Below are 22,060 nucleotides of genomic sequence, written 5' to 3'. Positions count from 1 at the left end.
ACTAGTAGATGCATCATTACCATTCAATGCTTTCTTCTTTCCTTTGTCTTTACCTACAACACTTGTGGATTCACGTGAAGATGTGGGGCTACTCCTTAGTCTCCTATACCAAGGGCTAATTGAAGGCGTACTAAATACTAGTAGAAGCATCATTACTATCCAACAGTTTCTTCTTTCCTTTGTCTTTACCTATAATACTTGTAGATTCACCTGAAGATGTGGAGCTAATCCTTAGTCTCCCAGACCAAGGGCTAATTGTAAGTGTACTACTAGATGATTTTTTTGGTCTACTAAGGCTTCATGATTCTTGCTTTTCTTTCTACACATAGATATCATTATCATTATCATTATCTAATACATTACTAGTAGATGTATCCCAACTACTTATCTCATAAAAAATAACATCCTTGCTCACTCTTAACTTATGTATGATAGGGTTATGATAATGATACCCTTTCTACTTTAAAGAGTATCAAATAAAAATAAAATTTAAACCTTTAGGTCAAGCTTCTTTCGCAACTAATCTAACACAGTAACGTATGCAATACAACCAAACATTTTCAAGTATGAGACATCAAGATTCTTGCTTGTAAAGCATTCTTCAGGAGTCATCCCATGAGCTATAGCTATGGGAGTTCTGCTCATAATATAGAGAGCAATATGAACAAATACAAACAAAAAATATTTTGGCATAGTCTTTTGAGCCAATCAAATGCCCATGTAACTTTAGTAATATATATATTTTTTATTTATGCAATCCATTTTTATTGTAGGATATACCTACAAGTAAACTGTCTCTTTATCCCATTAGACCTTAAGAAGCCACTAAACTCATTACGGAGATAATCTCCCCCTCCATCTCATCTCAAGCACTTAACTTTCAAGCATATTGATGTTTCAATAGCTGCCTTGAAAGATTTGAAGTACTCAAATACAACACTCATTTTCTTCATGAAATATACCCATAGCTTCCTTGAACAATCATGAATAAATGTGATAAAGTATTTGCTACTACTAAGAGATACATTCTGTGTAGACTCCCGGTCATTTGTATGCACAATATCAAATATATTTTTGCTCACATCTCTATCAAGTGAAAAGGATTGTCTTTCCTGCTTACCAAAAGTCCAGATGCTTCACACACTATGAAATTCTGCAACTCTAAAAGCAAGAAACTTGTAACCAATCCTTTGGAGAGCGTACATTAATTTTAGCCTTTGCACATTTGCATATCCAATACATTTGTGCCATATTTGAATGTCTACAACCACTCCTTTTCATTTAGCATATATAGCAACATTCATTGCGAAATTCCAACATCTAAAGTGAACATGCGGCCATTTCTACTTACTTTTGCAACCAACTTGTACTTATCATAAAAGTCTTCTACAGAACAATCTTTTGCACTAAATCAAGCCTACAACACTTGTTCTCTACCATTTGGCCAACAAATACTAAATCCTTTGTGATTGATGGCACATGTAATGCATCTGATAGACGCTTTATCTTGCCAATATGCAAGGACAAGCAAACCTTTCCAATGTGTGAAATTGGATGGCATGAATCATCACTCGTCTACATATAACCTAGATTTTGTAAGTCATGCATCTCTCTAAACCATTCAACATGATTGCTCATATGCTTAGATGCACCTCAATCAACATATTATACATTATCATGTGTCTCGTTTCTTGTAACAACATTCATTAAATGCTGCATAACAAATAGACATTATTTTTTTTCTTCATTTTGTCGTAAAGGTGATACATATTTTCCTTATTACAATTTATCAGACATTATCCTTCTCACCATAACAATGGACTACAATATGTCCTATTTTTCCATAATAATGGCAAAAAATAACATAATTTTTCAAAACCTCTCTTCTTTCATCCACCTCTTCCTCTAGAGCTCCCCCTGTCTCTCAAGTTTCCATGACCTTATAAAACTTGTATTTCACCAAATTAATAATTTAAATTGTTTTGCTACTTATCACCAACACGTCATATACCAAGTCTCTCAAGAAGGATTTGTCGCTGTCGTACTGCTGCGCATCTGAGGTGTGGAATCCACCAAAATGTTGTGTGTGTGACATTTGTTACTTTGTACATACTTAGTCGTTGTGTTTACATTTTTTTTTTCTCTGCGTGCGAGTATAGAGGAGAGAAGTTTGGAAGCATTGTGAAAGCAGAGATTGTGTTTGATGGCTTATCAAGACCGGATGTTGTCTCAGGGACTGCAGTGCTCACCACTTATGTAGAGCTAGACCAGGGGGGAGAAGGCACTTCAGTTTTACAGACATATGTGGTCGGGCTTCAAGCATGTGGCATTCTAACACAGAAGGATAAAGCCATGGCTGAGATAGGATAGTTGAGCAGAGTAATAGCACTGATCATAGGGCAAGCATTGCATTCGGATGCACAAAGTAAAGATTGAGCATAGACGACCTCATGTCATTGCTTGGGAGGGTGTGATAGAGACAACAAAATATCAGCTTGGTGCTAATTTAATAGATACTCCAAAGTTCAAATGGGGGAACTTGGAGGATGAAGATATCAAAAAAATGTTTTGCCTGGAGTTCAACTAGAAAAGCATGTGGAGAATTCCTTTGATAGCATGCTTGTTGGTAGTGAAGATTCTACTATACTTTTAGGAGGAGGAAAACATATCTCTACAAAGGATTTGAATGGATTAAAATGTGAGGATACCAGAAAACCAATCTTGGATTAGGACCACATATGTGATATCAACACTCCTTGTGGATCCCATCTCCAACAAGATGTCCACAACAACTTTCAAGAGCAGATGATCAAGGATTCAAGAGTCCTGGAAGACTTGAAGCGTCGTTGGAGCTGGAGTTTGGACTAGAGCATCTTGGGAGTTTGATTGTGATCTCAAGAACTTACTGGAGAAGGGAGGTCAATTATTATTAAAGCTCAATCAATAGTAAAGGGTCTACGAGAGATAGTTGAGGCTATTAGAGAAACTGATGGGGAAGAGGCGGTTGCTTTGAGGATTGCAGAACAGTATCTTCAAGCTTTTAGCAGCATTGCTAAACAGGAAACAACCATGCTTTTGCCACAAGCAATGCTTCTAATCCATCTAGCATGGTGGTGCAGGCTTTGTCGATATATAAAAGTGTGATAAATGCTGAAATTGGCCCGCTTTCCTGGGGAAAAAGGTGCTGCTTTTCTGAAAAAAAGGGACCTTACATGCAGAACAGGAAGTTGAGGGGAACAAGCCAAGGACGAGAGCTTTGAAGCCAAAGATAAAAAACAAAAGCTTATAATGATGGATAATGTGGGAAGGAGAGGATCGTCATCTGGTTTTGGAGGGGCGAGCTCTGCGTTCAGAATAGAGGAGGGGAAGAAAAAAAAAACAAGGAGCAGAAAAACGGGACTGGGGAAAATCGGCACTCTCAACAGCATTTGGGACCTTGAACAAAACTCTTGATATATCCGTGAAGCTACTGCACGAAGAAAAAGGCGCATATTCGATGATCCAGGATGGAAGGAGCTGAAGTGTGAAGATTGTTCTGTTGTATATTCTGCTATAGCTGAAACACTTGAATCTATCCACGGAGCAGATGTTGATGTTATTAGCTTGGAGACTTATGGAAGAAGAGCTCATGCCATAGAAAGAGAGTATCAGGTGCTTCCTACATTGCTGCGGTTTTCTTCAAGCGACGTTTACATGATTTTTATGAGAACCTTGATCCTTTTGTGGTAAATAGCTTCATAGAAAAACTTGTCGCAGGATCATAGATACCCTTTTTTCCTATAGACAAGATTTTGTTGAGTTTTACAGAACATCAACAGGAACTTGTGACTCTCAGAGTGGTAAAACAATAATCCTGAAACATTTAGTCGAGACAGGCACCCTATAGTTGATTCAACCTGTCATTAATCAGGTTAAAATTCTGAAGAGATAAGAAGACTGGAAAACAAAGAGGCTGTCGCAAGCTGGCAAGAAGGAATGTCATCTCCTTGCGATGGTCACAGACATGAAAAGCAATGCCGATTTGCAACCTCCAGCCATCAATAATGCATGATTATTTGCTCCTACTAAGTCCAGAGACTGACACAAGCAAATCAACATCATCCTGCGCAGCGATACATGTGGAGAATATTGTCTCCCATAATTGCACTCAGAAAAATTGACGAATTGAGTCAAAACATGCAATATTGCATCTATCAGGGACAAAACTGTGTTTTTGCTATTCTTAAAGAGTGCATCAACAAGAAAGACTTGGACAGTGAGTACACCAAATCTTCACCAGATTGTGCAATCCAGATGTTTTTACTGTTGAACAATGCGCGAGGGAGACGAGGAACGGAGGAAGAGAGAGGAGAAGAGAGACACGAGACACCAAAAGTGGAACCCCAAAAGTGTGTCAACTGAGCACATATGATAGGAATATATAGAGGGGACTTGGGGCGCTATATATAGACGGGCACTATATATAGACAGACTATATATAGCCAACCTGGGGCGCTATATATAGATGAGCGCTATATATAGACAGACTATATATAGCTAACACCCCCGCTCAAATAAAGGTCCCTTACTATGGATGAAAAAACCCTTGGGGGCTCAAGGGAAAAACCCACAGCTCTATATAGGCCTACCGTTATATTAATATTTAAAATATAAAATTAGAAAGTTGAACTTACAAGAGCCTATCCATAGGCATCAAACGAGCTACATCACTCGTGAATTACAACAGCCTATTTAGAGGCATCAAAAGAGCTTTATCACTCCTAAATATACAACATGTAAAATAAGAATAAGCGACATCACTGCAAAAGATAATATCTCCAAGAAATTCCTACAACTGGACTTGGAATGTAAGCAGTATATCTGTCACATCAAAACTTAAAGAAAAACGTTACAGTGACATTAGAATAACACAAGGTCTATAGAGACGGTTCGCGACGCCGCTCTATAGACAACATAACACATGTGGGGCCCCATGAACAGAATATAAATAAAACAATTTGTCATCAGCTGGAATATAGATGCTCATCAGCTGGAAAGAATGTAAACGAAATAATGTGTCATCAGTTGGAATATAGACCCTCGTCAGGTAAAAAGAATATAAACGAAATAATGCGTCATCAGCTGGAATATAGACCCTCATCAGCTTTTTATGAAGCCTTTGTCAAATGTCTCAAGCTTCTATGCTTCATCACATGAGGTCTTTGAATCTTCAGACACTCCCCAAGATCTGAGAGGAAGTGTTAGCCTGTATTTTGTCAGGCTAGTGCCTCTTGGTTGTGAGCCTAACTGAGACATGGGAGCTTTGACTGTTTCAGCCCATTCGACTACTTGCACTTGATCTCCTAAGAATCTTGCAGTGTCAGGAAACCAGCCTCAAACCACTTCTGAAATAAAACTGACAATCTGAATTAGCCCAGAAATGATGTCTGCCCAGCACTGACTCTTATTCAGCACTGACTCTTATTGAACACGTTCCAACATCCAATCACTTTAAAGAAGATGTTCTGAGTTTGTGACCTCGACTGGAGGTTGGTGTAAGAAGTTCATTTTGTTGCTGCTCAGAATTAAAACTCTTCCACTTCCATAAAGCAGGTTTCGGTATCCATTCTTTACTGGAAGGCTTTTGGACCTTAATGTTAGAACCAAGGACTGGAGATATGGCCTTTGATGGCGAGTTGGAATCAGAACAATCAAGTAATCTTGTTGGTATTTCAAGTTGCAAATTTGGACGCTTTTCAGAAGTATGTAACATCATAGAGACTCCCCTACTTTGATGACTCACAGGTTCTGATATGCTTGCATCAGTCTGCTCAAGAGATGATTGAGTAGCAACAGTCGCCGTTTCCAGAGATGGTTGAGTAAAATCATATCCGCTGCATGCTGCCTGGCGCCAGTGCCAGTGCAATAGCATGAAGAGTGCTGAGAGGCCGAACAAGCTAAAGACGACAAGGCAACAACGAAATTTCTGCATAGCTGGTCGAAACCAAACTCTCTTGATCAATACTCTAGAATACACTGCATTCCTTGGGAGACCACCAACCAGACAACTTGGGATATACAGTTAGCCAGAACATAGGATTAAGAAAAGACAAACCAAGAAAAGATGCATTCCTTGGGAGACCACCAACCAGACAGCTTGGGATATACAGTTAGCCAGAACGTAAGATCAGGAAAAAACAAACAAGAAACCAGAAATGACCCATGAGTGGACAAACCAGAAACCAGAAATCACACATCCACTCATGGGAAGAAAGAGATGCTTGCAACCCTGTTCATAACGATGAGCCAAAGCCAACCCTAACCCATGAGATTCTGAAGGCGTTTTGAGTGCTTCTGCAGAACAGAAGAACAACAAAAGAAAGAAGATTGTACCAACCCTGTTCGTAACGATGAGCCAAAGCCAACCATAACTCATGAGATTCTGAAGGGCGCCGATCAGAAGAAATCCCCATGTAGGGAGGATCTCGAAGACGGACATCCTGAAGGAGCTGAAGATGGGGCCTTCCGATGCTTCCACATCAAAAGAGGAGGGCTGATCGGGGGCCAGGCCATCGGGGATGGCCACCGGGAAGGCAGCCGAGGTTGCTGTTGTGATTGACGGCAGCAGAGGAGGACTCCACCAGTCTGTCGAGAATTTTGTGTGTGCAGATGAAAGTGATTGTAGCGCCCCTGGAAGCGAGGTGCAGCATGGGGTTGACGTGAATCCCCATGTAGGGAGGATCTCGAAGACGGACATCCTGGAGGAGCTGAAGATGGGGCCTTCCGATGCTTCCACATCAAGAGAGGAGGGCTGATCGGGGGCCAGGCCATCGGGGATGGCCACCGGGAAGGCAGCCGAGGTTGCTGTTGTGATTGACGGCAGCAGAGGAGGACTCCACCAGTCTGTCGAGAATTTTGTGTGTGCAGATGAAAGTGATTGTAGCGCCCCTGGAAGCGAGGTGCAGCATGGGGTTGACGTGGCCCTGATTGGGGAAAGGCATCATGACAGCATGGACAGAGGAGCTTCTCGATACCTATTGGCACTTATCCCTCTCCATTAATCCCCTTTCATGGTGGGAGTGTGGAGAGAGAGACACACACACAGACAGAGACAGAGAGCCCTCGGGGTGGACTCCGGAGATACTCAGGTAAAACAGAGTGCGGCAAGAAGAAAGGATATGAAGCAACATACTGAAGATCCCACGGCCCGCACAAGTAGGTGTCGAGCATGCCCTTGATGGAGAGCACCCATTCCTTCTCCTCCAGCTCGGGCATATTTGTGCGCTCTGATACCATGTTGAACAATGCGCGAGGGAGACGAGGAACGGAGGAAGAGAGAGGAGAAGAGAGACACGAGACACCAAAAGTGGAACCCCAAAAGTGTGTCAACTGAGCACATATGATAGGAATATATAGAGGGGACTTGGGGCGCTATATATAGACGGGCACTATATATAGACAGACTATATATAGCCAACCTGGGGCGCTATATATAGATGAGCGCTATATATAGACAGACTATATATAGCTAACATTTACTTGGAGTGCATTTTAGTCAAATACCTCTCACAAACAACATATCTCTTTTGAAGATCTTGTCTACTTTGCTAAGGTAGTTGAAGAAGAGAATCATCACTTTAAATTTGTGATGCTTCCCTACAATGTACGCTTGTAAGAAGCTACCACTTCCCCAACACAATCTGTTAGATAAAAACAACTTCCATTACTGCATGCTGTACACCAGCTTGGTCTTTCAGTGATCGGATCTATTGCTTTAAATCAGAATAATTGTTTTTGAACCATAGCCGCTGCCATGTTGGTGATTTATGCCCAAAGGCTATTCGGATTTCTTCTTCTTGAACCTTGTATTTGTTATTGGCAGAAATAAAACAGAGTCTTGGCATCATTTTCTCATCTTGCTTATTCGCCTGATTGATCTTCTATCCTGAAATTAGTCAAGGTCCGCTGTGGTCACGACTTTGCTTTCGAAAACCCTTTGACATCTTTGGTGAACCTGACGTGAAAGCGTCGCAAAAATTTCAGGATGGGAGATACTTCAGCCTCTATTTCAGCCTCTTCTACAACTACAGATGTGTCTACTTCAGCTCCATCAATGACTGCTGCGTCAAGTACTTCAACAGAGGATCTAAAGCAGATTTTGCAAAATATGTCCATGTATATGCAGCTCCAAAATCAGCAGACACAATTGTATATGCAGCAGCAACAACAATTGCATCAACAGCAGTTGTCTCAGCAAAGGCAACTCTATTCGGAGCAGGAGAATGCAAACAGCGCGACTAAGGCTATTGAAGCAGTTGAGAATGAGAAGAAGCTATTTGATGGCCATAATGTTTCAGCATATTTGAAGATATATGAGATCAAGATGGGGTTTTTTGGAGTTCCAGCTGGACTTATGAGTAAGTACTTCCTTCGTCTTGTCACACCCGCTTTGAGGGAAAAAGTGACTGATATTTTTATTCAAAATACACATTGGCAAGATTTTAAGAAGGCCCTGAAAGAAGAATATTTCCTTGAGGACTTTGGTATGGCTACTCGGCGGTCATTCCGAGAGTGGGTCTACATGCCAAACAAAGGTCTAGCTGCTTCGGAGTTGATTCGAGAATTTGAAGAGAGGTATAGTCAGCTTGATGCCATTGAACAAAGAGCATTGGATGTTGAAAAAGTTGAGCTTTTCTTGCAAGCTACAGATCCTACTCTTCAATAAGAATTGGGAGAGCTTCTTGAGGATTGCACGAAGCCTATGGGACTTAAAACGGATTGGCAGGATACCCAAAATGCAGTCTCAACTTTGACCAAGAGGAGGATATGGAAGACCCGCCTACAGAATGGTTCCATGATACCTACACCATCATCTGCTCCTATGCTTGCTTCTATCCTTGTTATTTCTTCTCCTCCTCAGCCAGTTTCTTGGCCTATGCCAGTGCCTACTGTTTCCACTCCACCTATTCCTCCTGTTCCACGACCGATGCCTACACCTTCTGCTCCAAAACCATCCACTCCATCGGTGCCTACCTCTCTTGATGACATAATCAAAGGCATAATAGATTTGACACTGGAGTCAGTCAAAGCGGAGTTGGTGGGAAAGTTGAAAGAGCAGTTTGCTTCGACTGCGCCTACTACTTCTTCTAGTGCTCCTACTGCACCTACGAGTGCTCCTAATGCACCTAGGAGAGATCGGAGATGTATTTGGTGCGATAGTACAGACCATCAGCATTGCAGGGATTGTGAATCTTTTCAGGATGCAAGGAGGAAGAATTTGGTATATTGGGGGCAAGATGGTAAGATTTGGTTGACTGAGACAGGAGCTCCACTTGCTACCAACTTTGGTAAAGGTGGAATGAAGAAGTTAGTGGATGACATGGCTGCACGTACTTCTTATGTGACAGCTAGAGGTGATGCTTCTACATATGGAGTCCAGATTGAGAAGGGATCAGAGACTCAGTCAGCACTATGGACTTATGCTATCGAGACTACAAACAAGGGGAAAATTCAGCAAACTGTTTTGACTAGTGCAGGCTCTAGCATCAGATTAGAGAGAGGTTGGGATTCGCCTGTTGACAGGTACTCTATTTATGCTTATTTGGCTAAGTCTCATGGAGCAGATGTACTTGTTGAGGAGAAGCGTAAGAGGGATGAAGAAAATCCAAGTGCAGCTAAGAAGACTAGAGGGGGTGAGTTTGTTACTCCACCTACTGCAGGATCGTCTTCAAGACCAGGGCCAGATCGATAGATGGAAGATGCTCAAAAGAAAGAAAAGAGGCAAGAGCCTAGAGAGAGAAAGCAGCCAGGGTTTAGATTGATGTCCGATATTGAGACATCTACGGACATGAAGAAAATCTTTAATGACAAGATACTTGGTAGTGAGGTGACTTTTACTATTTCTGAGGTTTTGGGCATCTCGAAAAGAGAGTTTCAAGATCAGTTTCAGGAGGTCCATAAGAGGAAAAGACATGCATTGTCTACCACTGATACACAGGGAGTTTTGATTGGGGAGTTGGATGAGGATGAGGATGAGGTTATGGTTGAGAATGCTTCTGTTTTTCCGCAGGTAGAGAAGAGGGTTCAGCCTATGCATTATGCTGAAATTGATGAGCCTGTCTTGATACCGCGTAGTCACTTTTCGCGGAGCCATTGGGCTAGGGCAACTATAGAGACGATGGTAAAGATTGGAGAGAAACAGGTGCCTTATGTTGCATTGGTGGATCATGGTTCAGAGATTAATCTCATAGTTCGTGGAGTTTATGAGAGTAACAGATGGCCTATGGATGTAGAGCATGGGTGGCGTATGAGAGCCGCCAATAACATTGCAGGTGATTTGTATGCTGCCTGTCCTAGTGTCAGGGTTTCTATTGGTGATGTAGAGGAGGATTTTCATTTCTTTGTGTAGGATTCATGCTCTTATCCTATAATTCTTGGATAGCCATTCATCATAGAGATGCGCATGGAAACAAAGGTCATGGATGATGGATCTGCTTATGCACGGATTCGCAGTAAAGATGGCATGAGAGCAGTTCAGTTTATGACTATATGTGTGAACCATGTTAGAAACAGAGATACTCTTAGAGATGCACCTTTGCCCACTGTGAGGGATTCGGGTTTTCATTAGGTACCGCCGTTTCACGAGATGACAGTGGTACAAAGCAAAGGAGATTGGAGTTCTCGCCTCCTGGCAGCAGTGTATTCTCCTCCGGTTTTGTTGGGATTTCAGCAAGCAGTTCGATGAGCTATTAGAAGACCTCTAGGTTGCCTAGAGATGCCAGGCAGTATATATGCAGGAAGGAGAAAAATTTGAAAAATGCAGGAATTTTGGAGTATGATGAGCACATAGATGGGATGTATGACAGTATGATTTGTGCAGATACAATGGAAGAGATGAAAGATATGCTGAAAACTGATATCCAGAGTTGTCACATTAATGTATTAGTGCAGTCCCTGGACATGTTTTATGAAATTGCAGATTTTGTGTCACAAATTGAGTCAGAGGCTGAGGTAACTCAGCAAAGAGTGTTGAGTGCTGAAGAAATTCAGCAAATAGAGTTTCCAGCTGGTTATGATCAGCTTTCAGAGACACAGAGGGCTGAAAACTTTCAGCCAACAGAGTTTACTGCTGAAATATTTCAGCATCCAGAGTTTAGGGCTGTTTCTATGCAGTCCATAGAGCAGAGGGCTGAGGATATTCAGCCATTGGAGTGCAGAATTGCTGATTTACAGCAAGATTTGCGTAATGCAGAAGAGCATAATGAAGCCAGGGTTGACACAAAATACAAAACTGTGGATAAGAAGGTGAAGCCGGTAGCTGTACCGCTTCCACCTGACAGTGATCAGCAAATAGAGAGGGCTGCTAAACAGCCAATTTTGAGGAATCTGGAGCATATTGGTCATAAATTTTCAGCAGAGACTCTTGCTGAATTGAAAATTGGAAATTGTGATTTCTTGCTACCCATAGAGAAGCAATGCTTTCAGGAGATGCTTGAGCGACATGGAAGGGGATTTGCATTTTTTCCGCATGAGATTGGATGTGTGAATCCAGATATTGTTGCTCCTATGGTCATTTTTACTATTCCTCATATTCCATGGAATCTTCGACCTATTCCAGTGCCTAAAGCACACCTGCCAAAGCTGATTGATTTATTGAATGAGAAAATCAGGATGGGAATTCTTGAGCCTTCATCTGCACCATACTCAAACAGGTGGTTTAGAATTCCAAAGAAGAATGGTACTCTCCGATTTATTCAGGATATGCAGCCAGTGAACAGAGTTACTATCAGGAATGTTGATATAGGTCCAGTTGTGGATGAGTTTACAGAAGCATTTGCTGGACGTGCCGTCTATTCTTTAGGTGATTTGTATTCAGGATATGATTAGTTTCAGCTGGCTTTGGAAAGCAAGGACATAACCACCATGAGAACTCCTATTGGGCTTGTCAGGATGTGTACCTTGCCACAAGGTGCCACTAATTCTGTTGCGCATATGATGAATGCCATGCATAAGGTCCTTCGTGATTATATACCTCAGCTTACCATGCCTTTCTTGGATGATGTGCCCATTAAGGGGTGTGCAGAAGAAGAGAAAAATGAGTCTAAATGAGCAGGGATGCAGATCCTTTGTGGCTGATCATATTTCAGCATGTGAGAAGATTTTGGCCAGGTTAGAAGAAGTGAACTTGACACTTTCAGGGCAAAAATATATTTTTGGAGTGAATGAGGTTGTCATTGTTGGACATATGTGTGGATATTATGGCAGGAAACCCTCACCTGATAAGGTGAATGCTATAGGCAAGATTGCGGAGTATTGTTCTACCACTTCAGAGGTACGGAGATTCATTGGAGCTTGTGTGTTTTATATGATTTGGATACCTCATTTTGCACACATAGTAGATTGTTTATATCAGCTACTTTGAAAAGGGCAGAAATTCTATTGGGATGAGAGCCACACTAGAGCCATGCAAAAATTGAAGAAGTTATTGCAGAATGCTCCTACTCTCAGGAAAGCGGATTATAATTGTGGAAAGCCTATTGTATTGACAGTTGACACTAGTCCAATTGGCATAGGTTGGGCTGTGGGTCAAGATGATGCAGATGGAAATAGGTATGCTATTCGGTTTGGGGCGAAAGTCCTAAACGAGAGACAAAGGAGATATCCGCAAATCAAGAGGGAGCTACTGGGGATTGTCACGGCTCTCAAATGTGACAAGGAGTACTTTATTGGAGCTTCAGTTGTGGTAGAGACAGATTTTTTGCCATTGATTGGTATGATCACGAGTTGCTCTACTCCGGATATAGCTATGCTGAGATGGATTGCATACATCAAGTCATTAAATCCGGAATTTAAACACATAGTAGGGAAGGATAATCCAGTGGCAGATATGTTGTTTAGAGCCAGATATGATGATGAGGAGACTCTACTTGCAGAAGAGGATGATGCAGAAATTTCAGCCACTATGGTTGATCATGTTTGTCATGTCTATGATATTGTGGCTTTCATAGAAGAACTCTATGTTGGAGATTGGTTGCAGATTGGCAGGTACCTTAGTACACTAAGCAAAAGAGATGAATGGACAGATGAAGAGTTCAAGAAGATCAGAAGGAAAGCCTATGGTTATTTTCTCAAGGACGGATTTCTTTGGAAGCATCCGAAGAAAAGAGGTGGATTACCTTTGCGGGTTGTCTGCGATAGAGAGACACAGTTATAGGTGATGAGGGAGTTTCATGAGAGTCCTTGGGCTAGTCATAGAGGAGTGTGGGTTACTTATGAGAAAATTAAGGAGAAATATTGGTGGAAAGGCATGTATAGAGATGTTTCTCACTTTGTTGAGACTTGCAGAGACTGCTAGATGTATTCGGTAGTGCGTCATCGAGATGAGCTTCATCCGACCTATCCGCTATGCATTCATTATAAATGGGTAGTTGATTTGGTTACTATGCCTATGGGTCTATGGCAGATGAGGTATATTGTTTTGGCTAGAGAGGATCTTACCAATCATGTTGAGGGCAGATCTTTGAGAACGAAGACCACTAGTGCAGTGTGTAAGTTCTTATTGGAGGAAATTTTCTGCAGGTATGGTTGTGTGGGTAAGATCACTGCGGATCATGGTGAATTGGATGCAGATGAAGCTTGGGAGTTTTTCTCTCAGCTAGGAATCAAATTGGCTCTAACTACAGCATATAATCCAGAGGGAAATGGAAAGAGTGAAAGAGGGAATCCGCCGATAGTGAAAGCATTAGCCAAAGCATGCAGAGGACGGATTGGAGAATATCCGAGACTTTTACCATTTGCTTTGTGGGCTGATCGTACGACTCATAGTGTTACCACAGGATATATTCCTGCAAAGTTGATGTATGTTTAGAAACCTGTTATGCCGACTGAGACTTGTGCTTTGACTTGGTCAGTTTTACCTTGGCAGGAGGATTTGACGAGAGAAGAGCTCTTAGCTCTTCGGATTCGACAGTTGGAGAGAAGACCAGAGGCTATTCAGCTAGCTATTGACATGGTGAAGGTTGCTAGACTAAGAAATAAGGACAGGTTTGACAGCAGGCATCGCTTGCGGCCTAGAGCAATAGAAGAGGGAGATTGGGTATTGCTCTTTGATAGCAGCCTCGAAAATCAACATACTGCACTTCGAAAGATGGTGAAAAGATGATTTGGGCTGTACATAGTCAGACATGTTTTTGAAAATGCAACATATGAGTTGACAGAATTGGATGGGACAGTGCTTAGAGTACCTATTGCTAGAAAAGTAATCAAGATTTTCAAGAAAAGAGATGATGAAGATTATGCATTGGAAGAATTTGCAAGAGAAGAGCAACGTGAAGAAACTCCAATGGAAGAGACAGATGATATGACAGATAATCTTGTTGATATACCGGAAATGCTCAATGAAGAGATTGATCTATTTGTGGATCTTGATGATAATGATCATGGGTAGTTGGCCCATCCGGAGGATGTGCAAGATTAGAGCGGGTGGATGTCGTACTGCTGCGCATCCGAGGTGTGGAATCCACCAAAATGTTGTGTGTGTGACATTTGTTACTTTGTACATACTTAGTCGTTGTGTTTACATTTTTTTTTCTCTGCGTGCGAGTATAGAGGAGAGAAGTTTGGAAGCATTGTGAAAGTAGAGATTGTGTTTGATGGCTTATCAAGACCGGATGTTGTCTCGTGGACTGCAGTGCTCACCACTTATGTAGAGCTAGACCAGGGGGGAGAAGGCACTTCAGTTTTATAGACATATGTGGTCGGGCTTCAAGCATGTGGCATTCTAACACAGAAGGATAAAGCCATGGCTGAGACAGGACAGTTGAGCCGAGCAATAGCACTGATCATAGGGCAAGCATTGCATTCGGATACACAAAGTAAAGGTTGAGCATAGACGACCTCATGCCATTGCTTGGGAGGGTGTGATAGAGGCAACAGAATATCAGCTTGGTGCTAATTTAATAGATACTCCAAAGTTCAAATGGGGGAACTTGGAGGATGAAGATATCACAAAAAATGTTTTGCCTGGAGTTCAACTAGAAAAGCATGTGGAGAATTCCTTTGATAGCATGCTTGTTGGTAGTGAAGATTCTACTATACTTTTAGGAGGAGGAAAATAGAGCTCTACAAAGGAGTTGAATGGATTAAAATGTGAGGATACCAGAAAACCAATCTTGGATTATGACCACATATGTGATATCAACACTCCTTGTGGATCCCAGCTCCAGCAAGATGTCCACAACAACTTTCAAGAGCAGATGATCAAGGATTCAAGAGTCCTAGAAGACTTGAAGCGTCCTTGGAGCTAGAGTTTGGACTAGAGCATCTTGGGAGTTTGATTGTGATGTCAAGAACTTACTGGAGAAGGGAGGTCAATTATTATTAAAGCTCAATCAATAGTAAAGGGTCTACGAGAGATAGTTGAGGCTATTAGAGAAACTGGTGGGGAAGAGGCTGTTTCTTTGAGGATTGCAGAACAGTATCTTCAAGCTTTTAGCAGCATTGCTAAACAGGGAACAACCATGCTTTTGCCACAAGCAATGCTTCTGATCCATCTAGCATGGTGGCGCAGGCTTTGTCGATATATAAAAGTGTGATACATGCTGAAATTGGCCCGCTTTCCTAGGGAAAAAGGGGCTGCTTTTCTGGAAAAAGGGGGGGACCTTACACGCAGAATAGGAAGCTGAAGGGAACAAGCCAAGGACGAGAGCTTTGAAGCTGAAGATAAAAGACAAAAGCTTATAATGATGGATAATGTGGGAAGGAGAGGATCGTCGTCTGGTTTTGGAGGGGCGAGCTCTGCGTTCAGAATAGAGGAGGGGAAGAAAAAAAAAACAAGGAGCAGAAAAACAGGACTGGGGAAAATCGGCACTCTCAATAGCATTTGGGACCTTGAACAAGACTCTTGATATATCCGCGAAGCTACTGCACGAAGAAAAAGGCGCATATTCGATGATCCAGGATGGAAGGAGCTGAAGCGTGAAGATTGTTCTGTTGTATATTCTGCTATAGCTGAAACACTTGAATCTATCCACGGAGCAGATGTTGATGTTATTGGCTTGGAGACTTATGGAAGAAGAGCTCATGCCATAGAAAGAGAGTATCAGGTGCTTCCTACATTGCTGCGGTTTTCTTCAAGCAACGTTTACACGATTTTTATGAGAACCTTGATCCTTTTGTGGTAAACAGCTTCATAGAAAAACTTGTCGCAGGATCATAGATACCCTTTTTTCCTATAGACAAGCTTTTGTTGAGTTTTACAGAACATCAACAGGAACTTGTGACTCTCAAAGTGGAAAAACAATAATCCTGAAACATTTAGTCGAGAGAGGCACCCTATAGTTCATTCAACCTGTCATTAAACATGTTAAAATTCTGAAGAGATAAGAAGACTGGAAAACAAAGAGGCTGTTGCAAGCTGGCAAGAAGGAATTTCATCTCCTTGCGATGGTCACAGACATGAAAAGCAATGTTGATTTGCAACCTCCAGCCATCAATAATGCATGATTATTTGCTCCTACTAAGTCCAGAGACTGACACAAGCAAATCAACATCATCTTGCGCAGCGATACATGTGGAGAATATTGTCTCCCATAACTGCACTCAGAAAAATTGACGAATTGAGTCAAAACATGCAATATTGCATCTATCAGGGACAAAACTGTGTTTTTGCTATTCTTAAAGAGTGCATCAACAAGAAAGACTTGGACAGTGAGTACACCAAATCTTCAGCAGATTGTGCAATCCAGATGTTTTTACTTGGAGTGCATTTTAGTCAAATACCTCTCACAAACAACATATCTCTTTTGAAGATCTTATCTACTTTGTTAAGGTAGTTGAAGAAGAGAATCATCACTTTAAATTTGTGATGCTTCCCTACAATGTACGCTTGCAAGAAGCTACCACTTCCCCAACACAATCTGTCAGATAAAAACAACTTCCATTACTGCATGCTATACACCAGCTTGGTCTTTCAGTGATCGGATCTATTGCTTTAAATTAGAATAATTGTTTTTGAACCATAGCCACTGCCATCTTGGTGATTTATGCCCAGAGGCTATTCAGATTTCTTCTTCTTGAACCTTGTATTTGTTATTGGCAGAAATAAAAGAGAGTATTGGCATCATTTTCTCATCTTGCTTATTCGCCTGATTGATCTTCTATCTTGAAATTAGTCAAGGTCCTCTGTGGTCGCGACTTTGCTTTCGAAAACCCTTTGAGATCACATCCCCTTCCTAAACTTAAGTAAAATTCTTGGAATTGTTTACCATTTCTTTCATATGAATTACCCTACATATTAATATATTTGGTTATCATGAGAGAGACTAAGTTATCAAAATCTGGAAGTGGTTTTTGTACATATACAGAAGTAACAAATGATTTCCAAGCCTTCTCATTATTAAGGCCATTCGAAGTAGATGAACCAAATCATCATCATCAAGCATTGGATCAATCACTACTAAAGCATCTACAATGCTCCTCACCTTCAAAACATACTCATTGATAGACATTTTTCATTTCTTCAAGGTATTCAACTCTTGCTTGAGTTGAATCTTTTGTGTGTTTGTAATTACTAAAAACATGTTTTCAAAAATTGTCAAAGCTGCATGTGAAGTTTTTGCATTCTTGATGTATCCTAGCATAGTATTATCAATGACTATAGATAGCCAATACATCACCTTTTTGTCTTTTGTGTTCCATTCTTTCCATGCCTTTAATTCATCTGCTATTGCAAGGATACCTAGCTCTAGGTTCTTTTCTTCACCTGAAACAAACTCATAAAGGCCCTTTCCAATGAGGAAGTTTGTCAGATGGAACTTCCAAGAAGGGTAGTTGTTCTTCTCTAGCATCTCAATTATGGGATTTCCATTGTTCTCTATCATTATCACAAAAATGATAAAAAATGGCAAGCAAGTTTTTGGCAACCTTTCACAACAAGTGAACATAAATACACTAAGTAACCTTTTTCACTATGATTGCTCAATGGTATATGTAATCTACAACCTTCTTACAAATAAAACTTATATTTTCTTCCCATTAAATATCTCAAAAATTATAGATTCAAAATTTGCAACCTCTACATCCACTTTTGACTGATATAGCCAAAATTATACTATATCTTGAAGCCTGAAATAGCCTCAAATGTCTAAAAAAGCAACAACAATCCTAAAGGGCTATGTGCAAAATATATGGTGCTTTGCTTGCATACAAAATCTCATAGAAATCTAAGACTTTCACTCTACCTTGCTTTCAATGTCTCCATAGGCACTGTCCAAGAGAAAGAGCAGAAGAATGGGAGAGTTTCTTACCCGTCACTTGCTTTCTCAAGTCCTTACTTCTTTCCATTTACTTTCGTCTTCAAAATCAACCTCTCTTACTGTTGTTGCTCTTATACCATGTCAAGAATCACATGGTGGGGAGACTTGCTTGAGTTGCTACACCAAATCTACAGAAGAGAGATGGAGACCAAAATATTACCTTGCTAGTTTCTTCTTCTTCTTCCATACATAATACAATGTACATAAAGTATAGATAAGATGCAATGTAAACTAAAGTGGTGTACTAAGTTAAACAGTGCATAACTAATTATACTAATCGACTAGCACTATAACCATGTGAGTTGTGGATAGGTGTAACAAACTAAATATAATAAGTAATTAATTAGTGGCCATTTGAGGATCATAATGACCACCAATGTGCTAAGTGTAAATGTATAGACCCATCTAGTCAGGTGGTCTATCATCAATGTTCATATGTGTTGAGCTTGCTATCTCAACATGCACTCAATGGTGATCACAAACAACTAGGTGTTTAATACACCACAAAATTTAAAGCATCATAATCAACCAAGAATATTGACTTTTATTATTACTAGATAGTTGGACGTATGGGAGACCACCCCCTCCCATTCAAACCTTCTCTCTCCTTCCCCCCTGCAAATAATGTGAGAGGTAGAGAAGCTAGGATATTAGATAACCTACCCTCTCCTTGCACTCTCCCTTTTCAATGTAGCACTTCCTCTCCTAATTTTAAGCAATAATGATTATGACAACCACATTGATGAGTTTTCTACAAAATAAAAAAGAAATCCACTTAAAGGAGTTAAATGTTGCATGACTTGGATTGAGATCACCTTCTTTTCTCTCTTCTTTGTGTCTCTCAAGGTTGGCTCCTCCCTTCATGATGGCTTTCTTCCTTCTCTTATGTTGGTGGCTTCTCCTTCTTGTTGAATGGAAATCTTTCTTTCCTTACTACTGGGAAGTGATTGATGGTTTGTATGATGCGTTGGAAGAGTAGTGGTAGTAAGGTAGAGAGGAGATATTTATGGAAGAAATGCTAGGGTAGATGGTGGTGGGGGTGGAGAAAAAGCTATGTCATAACAAGACATGTAAAGAGAGGGGTATTCACAAGAAGAGGATATGGTGGGGGAAAAAGTGGATGCAATGGTTGTGGTAGGAGGTTTGCTAGAGAAGATTTGGAACCTACAGGGAAAACTAGAAGAATTAGGATAAGAGAAAAGACTAGCGTGAGAAGGGTATTGTCATGCAACTATAGCTTCTCTTTCTTTCTTTCACTGGTAGGCCATATACAAAAAGTCCACAATCATGCCAGTAAGTGATGATCTTGATGAGGTGATGATAATGTTGTATCTACTTGTTGAATGATATTGTTTCTCCTCTATTTGGATTGTTCCCAATACACCCTCTTGTATTTGGTCTTCTAAACCTACTCTTTTAGCATTAGTAGCTCTAAATGATGAATTTTCACTCATAGAGTGGGAATTATCATCATCATTGTCTACATAAAGAGCACAAATTTACAATTTGCAACAATTTTTGGGACTTTGAATAGAAAATTTGAAGAGGTAGAAGGAGTAGGTGTCATCAAATATAATAACAATGAAAAAGATGGTTGAGATGATAATTAATAACAAGTGTAGGATTGATTATGGTTCTTTGTGATTGAAGACAATGATGCTATAGATGATGACAAGCTACATGCACTCAATAGTAGGCATGAGTCAGTGATGAACAAGCGATGATAATGATGATAAAGACAATGTTGCTATAGGCTGGGGCATGGTGACGAAGGCAATAGGCGACCAGATGCATGGGATGAAGGAGACATGTTGTTGCTATCAGTAATGATGATGAAGACAGTCAGCAACCAACGGCGTGGCTATCAAGAAGATGATGCTACAGACGATGCTGATGATCAGGACGGCTAAAATGATAATATAGACGATATTAGTATAGATGATAATGGTGCTAGCCAGGATTTGATGATGGAGATAGCAGGTGCTCAGTAGTGAAGATATGAAGATGTTCGAATCCAAAATCAGAGCGCTTGATATAGCAAATGAGATGGATAAAAGAATAGTGACGATAATGACAATTATGACCTCGCCTGTTGTTTGCTTTTTTCACTTTTTCCATTTTTCTTTTAATTATCTTAATACCCCATTATCTACGGTTAAGCTATACGCAAAACTCTAGTCATGCAAGAGTTCTCTCTCTCCTGCGTCCTCTAGGGTGTGACACCGCCATTTCCATGTGACACAAGCATCTTTCCCCTACTTTTCTAAAGAAGAATCTTAAGATTCATGGAGCTCTTATGATTTTTTTGTAACATTGAGATATATTTAATACATTGTTTGATTTCATTTCTAACTTTAGGCAAGTGTTTGTACTTTTTATGTTTTCCTTTTTATAATAAATGTTCTCAACAAAAAAGTCATTTTGCAATGGTTTATTTGTAGTCTAATTATTTCAGCTTGAGTCACATTACAAATGATATTTAACCAAGCAAAAAGACACAATCCAACTATTTATAAACATCTTAGAGTTGGTACGCATGCTTCTCTCCTATTCCAAAATACAACGTTGCAAGTGAGCAGCTTCAAGCTCAATATGTCATTGGTCTTAGAAATGGAATCAAAATGTTGCAATTTACAAGCTAGATGTTGATACCATTGGGTACATCATTCTTCTTGTAAGGATTTCAACCTACTAATCTAGCTATAAGCATATGACTATCTCTTATCTAGCCTACTCAATATACACTAAATGGACCAAAAAATTAGATATGATCAGAGAATGCACTTACTAATAATCATCCTGTTATAGTCGTTGCATTGGTAAGCCACACCCTTGTCCCATGCATGTACTCCTTTGCTCTCAACTTTTCTTCTATTGTTGCTTATGAATGAGAGGAGATGACACTCAGGAGCTTGAGGAGATGGAAAGAAAAATAGAGCTTCACAAACCATGTCCCTTACTCCCCCACACTCTCAACTCACACGCTCTTGTATTCACAACTCACCAAAGGGATAGAATGGAGAAGATGACTTGATAATTGACAACAAGCCCTTTGGGCTTTTGAAATTTCTCAGCAGGCTTGCCATGCCTAATAAAAATTATTGTGGGCTTTCCAAAACCCTATATAAGAGCTATGTGGAGTTGATGAGATCTTATTCTTTCTCTTTTGGGTCATTTCTTCTCTTTCTCTCTCTTCCTCCTTTGTTGTGCAGTTTATATGGTAGGGTAAATTTGGCATATACATGTCATGAGTGACAATCTTCTACCACTTAGTGTGTGTACATGACTATGTGTGTGCATGTGCATGCATATACACACATGCATGATGAAAGGATCATCTGAGTGCCATGGGTCATAAACTCGACATATGTATATCATGAGGAATGATGAGGTGATCCTTTTCTATCACTCATTGTGTGTATATATGCATATTGTAAATACACATGCATGATAAGGGAAAGCTTATTGATTGATATGTGTTATAATGTCATGAGGCAGCTCTCCTTTATTAGAAATTATTTGTATGATCAAGTTTTTATGTGTTTGTGTTGTAGAATTTGAAAAAACTTTATACTGATCTTTGTGCATGTGAAATACTACATTTCACTCCAACACCTCTCACATGCATTGCTAGCTAAAAAATGAGGCGAGTTTCAAAATAGATATGGGAGCATAACAAGTGTTTAAAAAGGGTGAGCAAGAGCAAGGAGGACCTTCTTGGTAAAGATAAGTATGGGTTGTAAAAGAATTTATACTTAGATGATCAT

General features: G+C 40.4%; 1 protein-coding gene across 1 annotated transcript; it reads right to left on the bottom strand.

Moving 5' to 3' along the window:
- Window positions 1-4,387: 4,387 nt before the first annotated feature.
- Window positions 4,388-6,695, bottom strand: LOC148026742 (uncharacterized). Its single transcript, XM_087691242.1, has 2 exons — window positions 5,518-6,695; window positions 4,388-5,384 (listed from the first exon to the last, which is right to left on the bottom strand). Exons 1-2 carry the CDS (start codon window positions 5,969-5,971, stop codon window positions 5,374-5,376), a joined length of 465 nt encoding a protein of 154 aa, XP_087547368.1. The 5' UTR covers window positions 5,972-6,695; the 3' UTR covers window positions 4,388-5,373.
- Window positions 6,696-22,060: the final 15,365 nt, after the last annotated feature.

Source organism: Lygodium microphyllum, chromosome 13 (genome assembly GCF_053477565.2).
Source record: "Lygodium microphyllum isolate KBCC chromosome 13, Lygodium_microphyllum_v1.1.10, whole genome shotgun sequence".
Classification (NCBI taxonomy): Eukaryota; Viridiplantae; Streptophyta; class Polypodiopsida; order Schizaeales; family Lygodiaceae; genus Lygodium; species Lygodium microphyllum.
The sequence above is the reverse complement of the archived record's forward strand: the minus strand, read 5'-3'. Positions and strand labels throughout refer to the sequence as shown.